General features: G+C 37.9%; 1 protein-coding gene across 22 annotated transcripts in view; it reads left to right on the top strand.

Moving 5' to 3' along the window:
* The window catches only part of si:ch211-285f17.1 (sickle tail protein homolog), a 155,799-nt gene that overhangs the window by 127,316 nt on the left and 14,465 nt on the right, over positions 1 to 14,018 (top strand). For 18 of the 22 annotated variants that reach the window (XM_038288995.1, XM_038288997.1, XM_038288994.1 and 15 more), the window contains 5 exons: positions 876 to 1,693; positions 3,788 to 3,892; positions 4,288 to 4,340; positions 9,204 to 9,343; positions 9,469 to 9,644. In XM_038288995.1, coding sequence (XP_038144923.1) covers positions 876 to 1,693; positions 3,788 to 3,892; positions 4,288 to 4,340; positions 9,204 to 9,343; positions 9,469 to 9,644 — 1,292 coding nt within the window. The remainder of the gene's footprint in view (positions 1 to 875; positions 1,694 to 3,787; positions 3,893 to 4,287; positions 4,341 to 9,203; positions 9,344 to 9,468; positions 9,645 to 14,018) is intronic. The other 4 variants (XM_038288986.1, XM_038288989.1, XM_038288991.1 and 1 more) reach the window with 3 other exon arrangements.

Here is a 14,018-nt window from a genome sequence, read left to right as displayed (position 1 = left end):
TTAAGCCTATGTATAAGGATATTGATGTCCTTAGTAATGCAAATGATGAAATAATGGGTTTATCCAAATTTGATTAAACATAATAAACAATATTTATTTATGTTTGGGATGTTGTGGTTCAGTTTGATTGATCAACCGATAAACCTGCCATCATCATTAACCAGGACCATCACCTGGGTTCCCTCCTAATTCTGCCATTTTCAACCACCTCCATCAGAACAGCATCTATCACACACTGATTTGCATGGTCTCAAATCCATATTAATATGATTACAGCAGTATATGGGAATCCCTGACAGCTTGTTAAGTTTACGCATTTATCTTTTGTTAGACTTACTCTGTTGATCATCAGGGAGAGGAATATGTGGGTGCAAAAAATGCTTAAATATTGTACATTTATTAATATGCCTTCAATAGACTTTTTTTATATCTATTTGTCAGGTTCTCACATATATGTGAATGAAATCCAACTGTGATATTGTATTCTGAAGATTGCATAGATCTAAGGTTAATCTTTAGTTTAAAGTAATAATGAATGTTGGAGAGGATGTAATTGGGCTTTAATTCTTCTCACATCTATGTCACCTGTTTCTCATTAATTCAAAAATGAGTACTCATGGCTTAGAAGTAACATGAGGGGCCGTACATTTCCCCACCCCGTTTTCTTTATGCATATGCAAGCTTGATAAATCAACAGCTCTTTTTGGAGGAACAAAAAACTGTCCTTAACATGAGCAAAAAGCCTGTAGATATTTGAAATGGTTTATGATATTTGAAAAACTTTAAACATAATATTGCATAAGAGGAAATCATTGTGATTGACAGGTCATTTACGTACAACGAGTTTAATGTTTTTGTTTTTTCGACTTTTCTAGATTCACAGTGAGATGGCACATGCAGCCCGTGATGGTCAGCACCCTCTAAGACATCCACCTATGGGTCCTCCGTCACACCACCCCATGCAGGGAGCGATCCCACCATCTCCCCACTCCATGCCGCCATCACCCTCTCGAATCCCATTTGGCACGAGACAGAACTCCGTTCCAGGAAGCGCCACCATCCCAAGGGACCGGATATCTAGTGCCAATCCTTCGGTCCGCTCCATCTCGCCTTGTCCAAGCGCTATACTGGAGAGACGAGATGTAAAGCCAGATCAAGACCTGAGTGGGAAAAGCCAAACTCTAACCAGAGGAAATGAGGGGTTGTATGCAGATCCATACGTTCTCCAAGAGGGACGAGTCAGCATGGCTGCAGGTCATGGGCCACATGCAAGCCCTGGACTTGATGGTCCAGAGCATGGCATAGGGGGATTTCACAGAGCATCCATCCGGTCAACTGGCTCTTATGGTGGGCCCAGCCCTACAGACTCTGTGGATCACCCTACTCTTTACAGACAGAAGTCCCGAAACAGCCAACTGCCTACTTTGGGATCCAAGACTCCTCCTCCATCTCCTCATAGGATGACTGAGGTACGGATGATTGATATCCACAGCATGCCACCTCATGGTGTTCCAACTCATGCTGTCCCACCACATGGAGTTGTCCTGGAGAGAGGCTCACCTGTGCGCCAGTCCTTCAGGAAGGAGGAGGTTGCAGGGACTAAGCCCAGGAACAGCATGGGATCTCCTGTTATCCCAGATCCTCAGAGTCACCCTCAAGGGCCAACTCCAGCTCCAGGTGACCAAGAGACACGGTAAGCACCCAAAGCTGAATGTTACAGAGAATCTGGCATTGGATTGTTGTCGTTAGAATTGAAGCATTGCATGAGAGCATGAACTAATTCTGCATCACAGTTTTACTTTCATCATAGGCTGCTGAGTCCCTCTGCCTGGTTAGTTCTCTAATTCATCATCCACAACTAAAGCCAAGTATAACCTGTCTTCTAATCGTTTTTCAGCTTCAACTTCTGTTATTTTTGTTACTGGTTACATTCAAGTTCCTGAGTGAATACGCCCAGTACTAAGTGGAAGAACAAATATCTCTCAAAGGTTAAATGTCAAGGATTAAACAAGATAATCTTCAAAATAAATGTATATTTAGTTACCATCAAATGTATTCATGTCTGATACTCTCTGCAAGCATGTAGTTAGACCTTGACTGTCCATATGACCTTAACCTGCCCCACATTCTCCTTTAAGATAAACAGTTGGAGCAGAAGACAAATGTTGTTTTCATTTTTCTAAAACTTCGCTTACCAAACAATCTGATTCTAAGATGTTGTCTTCCTTCCTTCCTTCCCTTTTTTTTTTTTTTGGTTTTTGTCATGTAGTGTTGTTTTCAGTTTGCGTTCTCTAGGCTACAGTAGTTGTTTTATTTAGAAACGACTAAACAACTTGTGTTTATCTTTGATCTCCTGGGTCATTTCTTCTAAAGTTTTTGGACAGGAGATCAAGTATGTTATGCTGTTTTTTAACGGAAAATCAGTCCTTTGGCATTTATTGTACTCAGACATTTTTATTTATATGTATGTTTAGGATTACCGTATATACTTAAATATTAAATTTGAGTATACTGTATTTAGCACGTGCGTTGGAAAAATTGACATCTGCTGAAATGGTGGTTTAATTTGAGCCACTCCATATTGAATGAGGCCTGATTTGCATATTTTAGCTCATAATATTTGCAAAAAATTATTGAATCTTTACCTGTGAGAAAATCTGAAAACAACACCACTAAAAACATGTACACAAAAAAAAAATCATGAAAATAAATACTGATGCAAATGCTTTATTATTTCAGTTTTTTTAAGTAGGGCTGAAACAATTGATTAATCATGATTATCAATTATTGAAATAAACGTCAACTAATTTAGTAATCGATTAATCGTAAACTGGAGTATAGAGACTGTAAAACATGCCTTTAGCTGACAGAGCAATCTACTTAGAGCAGTAATTATATCAAAATTGTGAAAAAAAAAGATATTTTGCATTTAAGAAAGAAAAATAAATCGTCTGTCAATATGCTCTATCCAGAACTCCTCAAGTGGAAAAGTTTTAGTTTCACCTGGTTTAATTTCGTATAAAGTCTTTAAGGAATCTTTGGCTAGCCAATTATTAATCGATTACCGGTAATCGAAAACATAACAAACAGATTAACTGATTTGCAAAATAATCGTTAGTTGCAGCCCTAATTTTAAGCTACACTCAGGCGTCTATTTTCTCTTCTGTACAACTTAGTTATTTTTTACAAGGGATTTTTACTAAACAGTACTACATAAGAGATTGCTACCACATATTGTATAATAATCTTGCTTTCTCGTACAAAATGTCTGATCAGATTTACAAAAACTAAAATAATAAAACACAAATACCTAATTTTAGATGCAGGAATCGATAAACATTTAGAAAATGTATTGTGTTATGGTTCTAGATGGGGGTTGGAGGCTATCCTGGCATTTGATTTAAGAGAGGTGGGGGTTCAACCAGGGGGGGCTGTTGTCCAGATGCTCAGTCTATTTTAGACTCATGAAGAGTTTCCCCTTATGCTTCTAGCGTTTTCCATTTTTTTTATGGTTACTTATTTTAACCAGAAACAGTAATTGAAGACAATGTAAAACGTTCTGATGGAACACCTTAATTGTATTTTTTTTTAGGGGGGGGGGGGGGCATTTATTTAATCGATAATGTTTGCTCTTAATATTTTGTAGGTCAATTTTAAATACATTTTCAGTAAAAAAAAACAAACAAAAAAAACACTACCAATTGTTATATTAAAAGCATTTATAGTTCACTGCTATTTGTGTTAGTAGAACATGTAATATCAGTAGCATTTTCTAATGTTTCTGCAGAGAGCGAATGAAGGTTATGGAGCAACAGATTACCAGCTTGACAGGTCTTGTTCATCATGTACTTTTAAAGGCCCCAAACTCTAGTGGGAACAAGGATTCTCAAAGGTAAGCAAGTCCAGGAGAGAAAGATCCAGGATAAATTAACCATGCATACAGTAAAGGAAGAAGGATCAAGGATCTGAGTTAATAATAAAAACCAAAACAGATAATGATCTTAAAGTGTATTGGTTTTGTTTATGGTTTTACATGGCTGCATTTAGGCTGTTTGCATTATGACCTTCTGTTGTAATATATACTTGACATTTAGTGTAAACCCCTGTGACTGCAGTGAATGTTTCTTTGCTATGACATGAATGTAACATCATTAACAGCACTTTGCCTTCTGGTTTAACTTATCATTCTTTGTTTAATGTCGTCATCATTACTAATATTACCCCCAAAAACCCGAACATCTCATGCATTTGGTATCAATATCCTGCACTAATTGGTTTCTTTACCAGCAGCGAGAGGCCACCAAAGACTTCCTCTCCAGCCCACAGTGCACCCAGTTCAGGTTAGTATTACCGTAATTCCCTTTAACTTTTTTTTTTTTCTAACTCCTTTGCTTTTAATGCCAAAATGTCTTGTGCAGACAAGCCCACGCTTCACGTCTGTCAACTGGGAGCAATGAGTAGAGTTGAGAAAAGTGACAAAAACAGTCAGGCTTCTTTTGCTTGTCATCAGCTCATATTTCCTTACAACACATTCATTTTAATTTACGTTCAGAGCCAGGAGCAAGCAAAGCAAGATGCTACTAGTTTTTAAGCTTGCCAATGGTTTAGTGACACAATCTGCGTTCTGCAGCAGTCACCCACCCGATCTGGGTTGGAGAAAAGATTCTTAATCTTAACGCCAATGGCACAGCAAAACATGGTGGCGCTGGCTTGAAAAGTTCACTCCAAGACAAAAGCTCTCCTGTTTGGATTTCTTTCGCAACTTTTAAATGATCTTCAACAAGTTGTTTGGATCAACAATACAGTATGTTAAGAATGCAACACACTACTGTATGTGCCCTTTTTAGATAGGCATTATGTCTAAGAGGCTTAGACAAAAGCAGTGGTTTAGTTGTAACTTGTATTTCTGGTCAGTGCATCTGAAAGGTGGAAACATGAAAGATCTTTAGGATTAAAGTTTGTTTTTCTTACAACATCATGGTCTGTTTCTCCTTTTGACAGATTTCTGAAAGCAATGGATTGTTTAGAATGATACATTTTTAAACACTAGTGTAAGGAATTTTGAAGTGGGGATCATTTAGTTTTTAATTAGAAGATTTTTTTTGTGCCAAATCCAATATGATCAAGTTCTCATTTGTGAAGCAAGCAATTTAGAAAAAAAAGATTGAAATACCCATACATGGCCGTTCAGAATTTGTCTCTCATTATTAATTTTTAGGATTTTCAACTGCATAACCTCAATGAATTGATACAGAGAAGGATAACGACCCATTTTAACTTGTATATTCATCTGTGGCATCCACCATTGATCATATTCACAGCCTTTTGCCCCCTTCAAGTAACTGAAGTTATGCCTAATTATGGATTTTTTTTTTCAAATATTGTTTTCAAAGAATGCTAGCCATAATTTAAAAATAACAAAACAAAGATTTTGGATTAAACTTCTTCAACTGCACACATCAAATGTTGCTTGGGTCTGGTTGCAAACCAGTTTTGCTGGTATGCTTCTGCAACGTCGGTCTGGAATTTCTAGGGACGCACAGCAGTTTCCCGTCATAGCGCTAGGGGGAGCCTATTCGAGAACTCACGAGAACTTCGGCGGATGGTCACGAGAACTTCTTCGAGGCGCCGGCAGGAGTGTTTATTTTCCAAAACAACGTATTTGAGGCAGCGTACAAGTGATTGTACTTCCGAACCTCCTCGATCAACCTTTCGTTGTGGTTATCCATTGCTGTTATTACTCCTCGGTTTTTAAAAATGGCACAGAATCGAGAAGGACGACCACACATACAGCCGGAAAGGCATACCAAGGACCAATCACAGCTGCTTTTTGTCTGTGCACTTCCGCTTGAGGTGTACGCGGGTTTGCGACCGTCCGACTTGTAGTCAGGATTTTTTTGAGGTACGCGACGACGGTTGCAGAGTCTTTGCGTGGGGGGCGTGGTCGCGCATAGAGACAGATTTGGCGGTTGCAGAGTCTCTGGGCGGGGGGCGTGGTCACGCATAGAGACGGATTTGACGGTTGCAGAGTCTCTGCGTCAGAAGTATAAATTGGCCTTAAGTATTCCTATCTTCATTGGGGGAATTTCTCCTATCTGCTGACCTTTCATGTTTGCTCAAAAACCAGTGGTGTGGGTTTGTTGCACCCTCAAAAAATACTAAACATATGTTAAATAAAAACTAATATCAGGGTTTATTCTCCTTTTCCCTCCACATATATTGACACCTTAGCTAAACACGTCTAATAGGCCTAAGTAATGTTTAATTTCTCCTAGCATAATCTTACTCGTTTTTGTTTGAACTATGGGATCAGATGAGATCAGCTTTACCGAAACACTTAAGGTTGGATTAGTGTGGGAAAAAAGGAAGACCTGGAGAACAATTTATGCCCACTGTTTGGCAAGGGGAGGATCCTTAATATGATTTTAAAAGCCCTGCATCATGTCTGGGATTCTGGGGGGGGGGGAAATTAAGTCAGACCCAATGAGAACCAATTCTAAAAATGTATTCTCATTGGGTCTTTTATTGGGATAATGATCAAAAAATGTTGAAGAATGTTGGCAGTGGCTATTTCACTCTTTAGACCTAAATCAAACTAAAAATGTCAGGTTATGTGGAGTTTTTTTTAAGGGACCCACATGCAGAGATGGAAGCTGAGGTGGATTCTTGAATTTGATTTAATGCCTATACAAAGGGCAACAAAAGTAGAAAAACACACATGAGGAGCAAAGAAATGACGGGAAACCAGCAGTGAGAAACAAGAGGGGTATAAATAGGGGACTGAACAAAGACTGGGCTAATCAGAAGAGGAGGATCAGATGTGGACGGAAGCATCTAGAAGTGAGCTAGGGGAAGGAGACTGACACAAGGGGGCAACAGAGGCTAAACAAGAAATACAGGTGCTGGTCATAAAATTAGAATATCATGAAAAAGTAGATTGATTTCAGTAATTCCATTTAAAAAGTGAAACTTGTATATTATATTCATACATTACATACAAACTCATATATTTCAGATGTTTATTTTGTTTAATTTTGATGATTACAAATGACAACAAATGAAAATCTCAAATTCATCATATCAGAAAATTAGAATATTGTGAAAAGTTTCAAAATTGATGGCCCCTGGTGCCACACTCTAATTAGCTAATTAACTCAAACCACCTGCAAAAGCCTTTAAATGGTCTTTCAGTCTAGTTCTATAGGCTACACAATCATGGGGAAGACTGCTAACTTGACAGTTGTCCAAAAGACGACCATCGACACCTTGCACAAGGAGGGCAAGACACAAAAGGTCATCGCTAAAGAGGCTGGCTGTTCACAGAGCTCAGTGTCCAAGCACATTAATAGAGAGGCGAAGGGAAGGAAAAGATGTGGTCGAAAAAAGTGTACAAGCAAGAGAGATAACCGCACCCTGGAGAGGATTGTGAAACAAAACCCATTCAAAAATGTGGGGGAGATTCACAAAGAGTGGACTGCAGCTGGAGTGAGTGCTTAAAGAACCACCACACACAGACGTATGAAAGACATGGGTTTCTGCTGTCGCATTCCTTGTGTCAAGCCACTCTTGAACCACAGACAGCGTCAGAAGCGTCTTGCCTGGGCTAAAGAGAAACAGGACTGGACTGCTGGTGAGTGGTCCAAAGTCATGTTCTCTGATGAAAGTAAATTTTGCATTTCCTTTGGAAATCAAGGTCCCAGAGTCTGGAGGAAAAGAAGAGAGGCACTTCATCCACGTTGCTTGAAGTCCAGTGTAAAGTTTCCACAGTCAGTGATGGTTTGGGGTGCCATGTCATCTGCTGGTGTTGGTCCATTGTGTTTTCTGAGGTCCAGGGTCAACGCAGCCACATACCAGGAAGTTTTAGAGCACTTCATGGTTCCTGCAGCTGACCAACTTTTTGGAGATGCAGATTTCATTTTCCAACAGGACTTGGCACCTGCACACAGTGCCAAAGCTACCAGTACCTGGTTGAAGGACCATGGTATCCCTGTTCTTAATTGGCCAGCAAACTCTCCTGACCTTAACCCCATAGAAAATCTATGGGGTATTGTGAAGAAGAAGATGCAATACACCAGACCCAACAATTCAGAAGAGCTAAAAGCCACTATTAGAGCAACCTGGGCTATCATAACACCTGAGCAGTGCCACAGACTGATCGACTCCATGCCACGCCGCATTGCTGCAGTAATACAGGCCAAAGGAGGCCCAACTAAATACTGAGTGCTGTACATGCTCATACTTTTCATGTTCATACTTTTCAGTTGGCCAACATTTCTATAAATCCTTTGTTTTTATTGGTCTTCAGTAATATTCTAATTTTCTGATATGATGAATTTGAGATTTTCATTTGTTGTCATTTGTAATCATCAAAATTAAACAAAATAAACATCTGAAATATATGAGTTTGTATGTAATGTATGAATATAATATACAAGTTTCACTTTTTAAATGGAATTACTGAAATCAATCTACTTTTTCATGATATTCTAATTTTATGACCAGCACCTGTACATAAAAACGCAAATACAACCAGAAAACAACTCAAAATGGAAATGAAACCAATGAAAAAGAGAACCAAAACCATGACAGAAAACCTGAAAGGTTGAGTGGAACAAAATAGTATTTTAAAGGGTATAGATGGATTTTAATCTAGAGAAATTGCACCATGGAACTAAAGAACTTTCTCTTAATGCTGAAGCCTTGTGAAATGTCAAAGTATTGCCCTTTAGCAAAAGAGGTTAGTTATCTTTATATTTAAAATAAAAATAAAGCTTGCCAGAGAAAAGGGTGGTGAAAAGAGGGTTGGCTGGGTCATCCCCGATCATAGTAGCCTGTTGGAAAACACAGTGCAGTTAGATCCCTTCAAGGCATGAGGGTGGGGAACCAATGATCCTCTGAGAAGTTTTAATAAACCACCTCTGTGGTCCATGCTTTAACTTTAATTCCACACTATGCGTCATAGGTCAGGATGGTCTCTGATCTGTCTGGGTTAAAGTTTTTTTTACTGCAGTTTTCTATTAGAAAATATCAGCTACCCTGTAGCCTGGCATTTAAGTTTGAGAAAAAAATAAATATTTAGTAATCTTACTGATTTTTTTGTGTGTTGGTTTAATTTCTAATCATTTGAGATGATGAAAGCTTTCCCAGAAATCCTAAAAATGTTAAGAAAACTTTTCCATTTTTTTTTTTTTTTTTTGCAACAGGTGGATCTACTGTTTTGGCACCTAAAGCCAATTCCTCCCCACCAGACAAGAGCTTATCCCCACTTAAAGTTAACCTCCTTCAGTTCAGGGAGAATGTTTCGGACCTCAGAGTACAACTCCATCAAATGAGACAGCTCCAGGCAAGAACTCCATGTCCTTTCTCTTCAGTTTTACTGTTTTGGTTAGAGTTCTGACTTGCACTCATTGACAATGCTGATCTCGGGTGTCCTCTCGTGTCTTCTTTAACTGTTTACATCCCCTCCAGGTCCAGAATCAGGAGGTTTTACGAGTTCAGCTAAAGCGGGCTGAGCAGGAAATAAGTATTAAACTCACAGAGGCCATGCGGCGAGTGGAAGACCCTGTCCAGAGACAGAGAGCTCTGGTAGAGGAGGACAGGCACAAGTACTTAGGTCTGGAGGAGCATGTCCTCATGCAGCTGAGGTAAGATTGAGACATTTCATAACAAAAATAAAAAAAAATAAAAATTTTTTTTAAATATTAGGTTTATTAGAATGGGTTAAAATAAAAGGACTGTGTCAAATGTTATGCATTTTATTCCCTTCATTTTTTAAGGCTGATTTTGCCAAGTATTTTCTTTGCATACGTTTTCATACATCTTTTTCACACTGATATTTAGTAACATTCTGACCAAAAACTTTAGTATAGTTTATTGCAGATTTATATCATCGACCAACACAAGATAGCATGTAATTAGGATGTGGACAAAGAAACAGAAACAACAGCTTTGAAAAGTGTGGCTGTATCTGTAATTATTCCCATTTATTTGGGTATCCCATTGTACAGTAATTGAGTTTCGTAATTAGTGATTGCAATCCACCTTTTTGAATATATGACAGTAGACCTAAACTAACACACCTGGCTAAGATATTAATCTAAAAAAGCAAGAGGCCAGTGATAGCTCAGTGTGAGGCCAAGGCTGTGGAGATGCATTAATTTGGTCAGTTGATAAAGACAGATTAATGAAAAACACTACTCTTGAAGAACACCTGATGGAGAATAGAAAAAATATACAAGGTTTTGAGAAAATTAAAGGGGGAATTTTAAGAAAGAAAAAAAAACTACATGGTACTTTGTAACTTAGAAATTTTGCAATTGTCACCCATGATAAAAAGGGGTTCGAGGACAACTAGTTTAAATGAAAAGATTAGACTAGTTAGCACGACCCAGATCTAAATCTCATTCAAAATCTGTAAAAACACAGGAAAACTGATGTTCAAAGATTCTTTCCATCCAGATATGCCCCAAATGTCTTGGAGCTGTAATTGCAGTTTAACCCAGTATTGTATCAGGGAATTTGGACATAAATGCAAGTGATGCTTTTTAGATTTTCATTTTCCTTTTTCTTTGAAATTATCCGCTGCTTTGGACTGGTTATATAAAGTCCTACTAAAATATATTGAGGTTTCTGGTTGTGATGTGGCAAATCTTCTCAGTGAGTTTGTACCATAATATCTCTGTGGCACTTCACCATGGGTGACAAATGAAAAGTACTATAGAAATACAAACTAAGTGGCAGTGCACTTAGTTTGTATTTCTATAGTACTTTGGTAAACCTATAAATATGCTGTAAATTAGGCTTAATTTAGTCAAGTTGGACACCCTCTAGACGAATAAATACTTTTATAACTGTAACACGTAGCTTGCTAGTTATGTATTCTATTAGTTGGAAAATTATTGGTTGGGAAAGTTAGGAAAAAGAAAATGTAAAAGAGTGAAGGATTTAATGAGGATTCAAAATCATTATAATGATGAGAATCCATACATATTGCAGTGTTTGTTTGATTCCCGTTCCAGGGTCTTTCTGCATGGAGTTTGCATGTTCTCCCTGAGCATGCGTGGGTTCTATACGGGTAATAAGTAATCTGAAAGATATTTATTTATTTTTGTATTTTAGCACTCATCACCGTCTATAAACAACTAAAGCTGAATCAGCTACTGTATGAACACCTGGGGTGGTACAGAGATAACGCTACCTTTCGGACAGCCTCCTTTTCAGAGGAACACATGGGTGTTTCAGCAAGACATTCCCAAACCACATTTTTCTGAAAACAAAAGCACAACCATGATGAAATATCTTATTGAGCTAAATAACTCAGCAGCTGTCCTGTTAACCATTAAAAAAGTAAAGAAACCCCCAAACAATCAAAAGTTCCTTCACTTTTGAAAGTGTCTTTGTAGATATCAATCCAAAACCACACAAGATGTGTTTTCCCTGTATTAAAGGATTTCTTGAGCCTTCTTGCAGAGAGCAGACACACCCATACACCTCCAATCAGCACTGCTCTATTTGCAGGAAATTCCCCCAAAGGTTCATCTTTGTCAGCTCACCTGAGACATGCAGTCTTGTACTTTGAGACAAGCCACACCCTTAAAATCCTTTGCAACTCACAGGTTCATACAGGCAAGCTCTGCCCTTGCTTCTGAGGCTCCAGACTAGAACAAAAGAGTAATTACTGATTACCCTGCTCCTGTTTTTAATTCACTTGCCTCTTCATCCCAACAGAGATCTCTGATTAAATCCTTTTATTTTAGATGTGTTTACAAGGCAAGGTCAAACAGCCCTAAGCTTAATCAGCACTGTTCTTAGCTAACATATTCCCACCTCTTGAACCTTTTTCAGATTCCTGTTACATTTAAAAACTCAATGACATTATTGAGAATCCATAAAATGAGAGAAACAAAGTAGTGCATAACCGAATAGCTGCAGGACGTTTTTTCATAAGAAATTATTTCCTTCACTTTGTCTGTAAATTATACAATTATGTGCAACGGGCTGCGTTTATCATAACATGTGTAACTCAATTCAATATAATCACAGCATGAATACAGCTATTATGTTAAGGACATCAGATATTGATAAGAGAAAGTCAGTAAACAAGCATCACAATGAATACCAAGGAGCACAGCAAACAAGTCAAGAGCAAAGTTCTCGAAAAGTTTATAGCAGTTGGTTGAGAAAATAATATCCATGCATTTAGCATCTCAGAAAATCTGTTGGAGGCTCTGAAATAGATTGACCTTCCACTAGAAAAAAGATCCTAACCCTGAATTTAAACCCTGCGTTTAACTCCGCTCCACCGTGGTACAAAGCCGAGAGGTATTTTGAGGAGCATGCATGAGGTCAAACCAAAACTACTCTTTCTGTTAAATCTAAAACAGATAAAATTACTTTCCTTTTTTTTTTTATCCAGATAATTTCCCTCATTAGTTTGTACAATTGGTGCTTATACTGAGAACAGATAAGCTATATATTTGTTGCTTTTTTAGGAGTGTTAAATGATAAATGACAAATTGGTATAACATTGCTAACAGTAACACTTCAATTAAAATATGCAAATGCCTTTATTATCAAGTGAGGTCTTTAAAGTGTCACTCCAGATACAGAGTTCTGCCCATATGTGATTTTTGAACAATGCTCCGTAGTAGGCGTAAATTGGAGGAACGATGAAAGCAGGGTGCACCGGGCGCAAAATTAGCCTTGATTGACAGTGGCACAATGGCACCGCAAAATAAATGTGCTGAGCAGAGCAGTTGTGACGATGATACTTTTACAACAGCATAGTCGGATCTTTTCTCACCATCTTCACCAGATGGAGGAAACGAGAGAGGGAAGAGAACCCTGAGCTGTACCTGTTTGAGCCTCTGGCTCTGAGGTTCTGTCCGGCTGTTTCCTCCTCCCACATACGCTCTCATGTTGACTGTCAAAAAATATCTGATCTAAACACTCTGGATGAACAGAACTTTATAAGTTTCTCAAATAAGTTCCAAATCGTTACTTGAAACTAAAAAGACGAGTTTTTTTTTTTTTGTCCGATTTTATTGCATTTTCTATTGTATTTTATTTTTTTTTTCTTAAAAGCAAGTTTCTTTCCAGTAGCTTTTAGGTCATGTTGCTCACATTTTACTTAAATAGCGGATGATGCAGACTTGTTTTTATCCAAGATGAATGAACTTAAATTTAGAGAATAAGTGAAATTATGATTTTATTACATTTATTGTCAGTCACTGTAAACTGCAGTGTGTAGGATCAACACAGAACAGCTGCCCAGGGTTGAGCTACTAGTTTCAGTTCTCCCACGGTTCCTGGCTTAGCAAACAAAAAATAAAAAATCAGGAAAAACTAGATACAGTAACCGCTTTTTAACCTGAGAAGAGAACAAAACAGGCAGTTTTACACACAAAAGTAGGATTTTTACAAGTGTGCAATCAATTGTTGAAATAATGCTGTGTTTTCTGTAAACTAACTGGGAATTTTGTTGGATGGCAGCTGTCCTGCCTAACCATGTGCAGGCAATGAAAATACTCTCATTGATTTTAATGGGTGTGCATTTACGGCGGAGTTTGCAACCGAGCAGAGATGGACACATAAATTGGGGTTTAGCACGTAAACAGATCTCCAATTGAATAGTTCAGAAACCATCTTCATGTGTTTGAACAAACCTAAATCCAACTGACAGGGCTAAAAAAAAAGCTGTTCATAAATGCTGTCTCTCCAGCTTTGGCTGTTTTGCAAGAAAAAGGACTAATGTTCATTGTTCAGATATTAAAAAGCCAATAGAGACGTTACCTAAAAGCTTTGCAGCTGTAACTCATGCAAAAAGGTGGCATCACAGAATATTTGCTCAGGGATTAAATGCAAATTCATGCTGTCATTTTCAGATTTTGATGTGCCATTTTTCTTTTCCTTCATTCATTTAGTACCATTTTGTATTGTTTTTATATAGAATTAAAATTTATTCATTTTAAGTTTATTATTGTCATAAAAAAATTCAATTAGTTGAATAGATATGTATT

Source organism: Cyprinodon tularosa, unplaced genomic scaffold, assembly GCF_016077235.1.
Source record: "Cyprinodon tularosa strain WSP-4 unplaced genomic scaffold, ASM1607723v1 ctg260, whole genome shotgun sequence".
NCBI lineage: Eukaryota > Metazoa > Chordata > Actinopteri > Cyprinodontiformes > Cyprinodontidae > Cyprinodon > Cyprinodon tularosa.
Note: the sequence above shows the minus strand (reverse complement) of the source record. Positions and strands in the feature narration are given on the sequence as shown.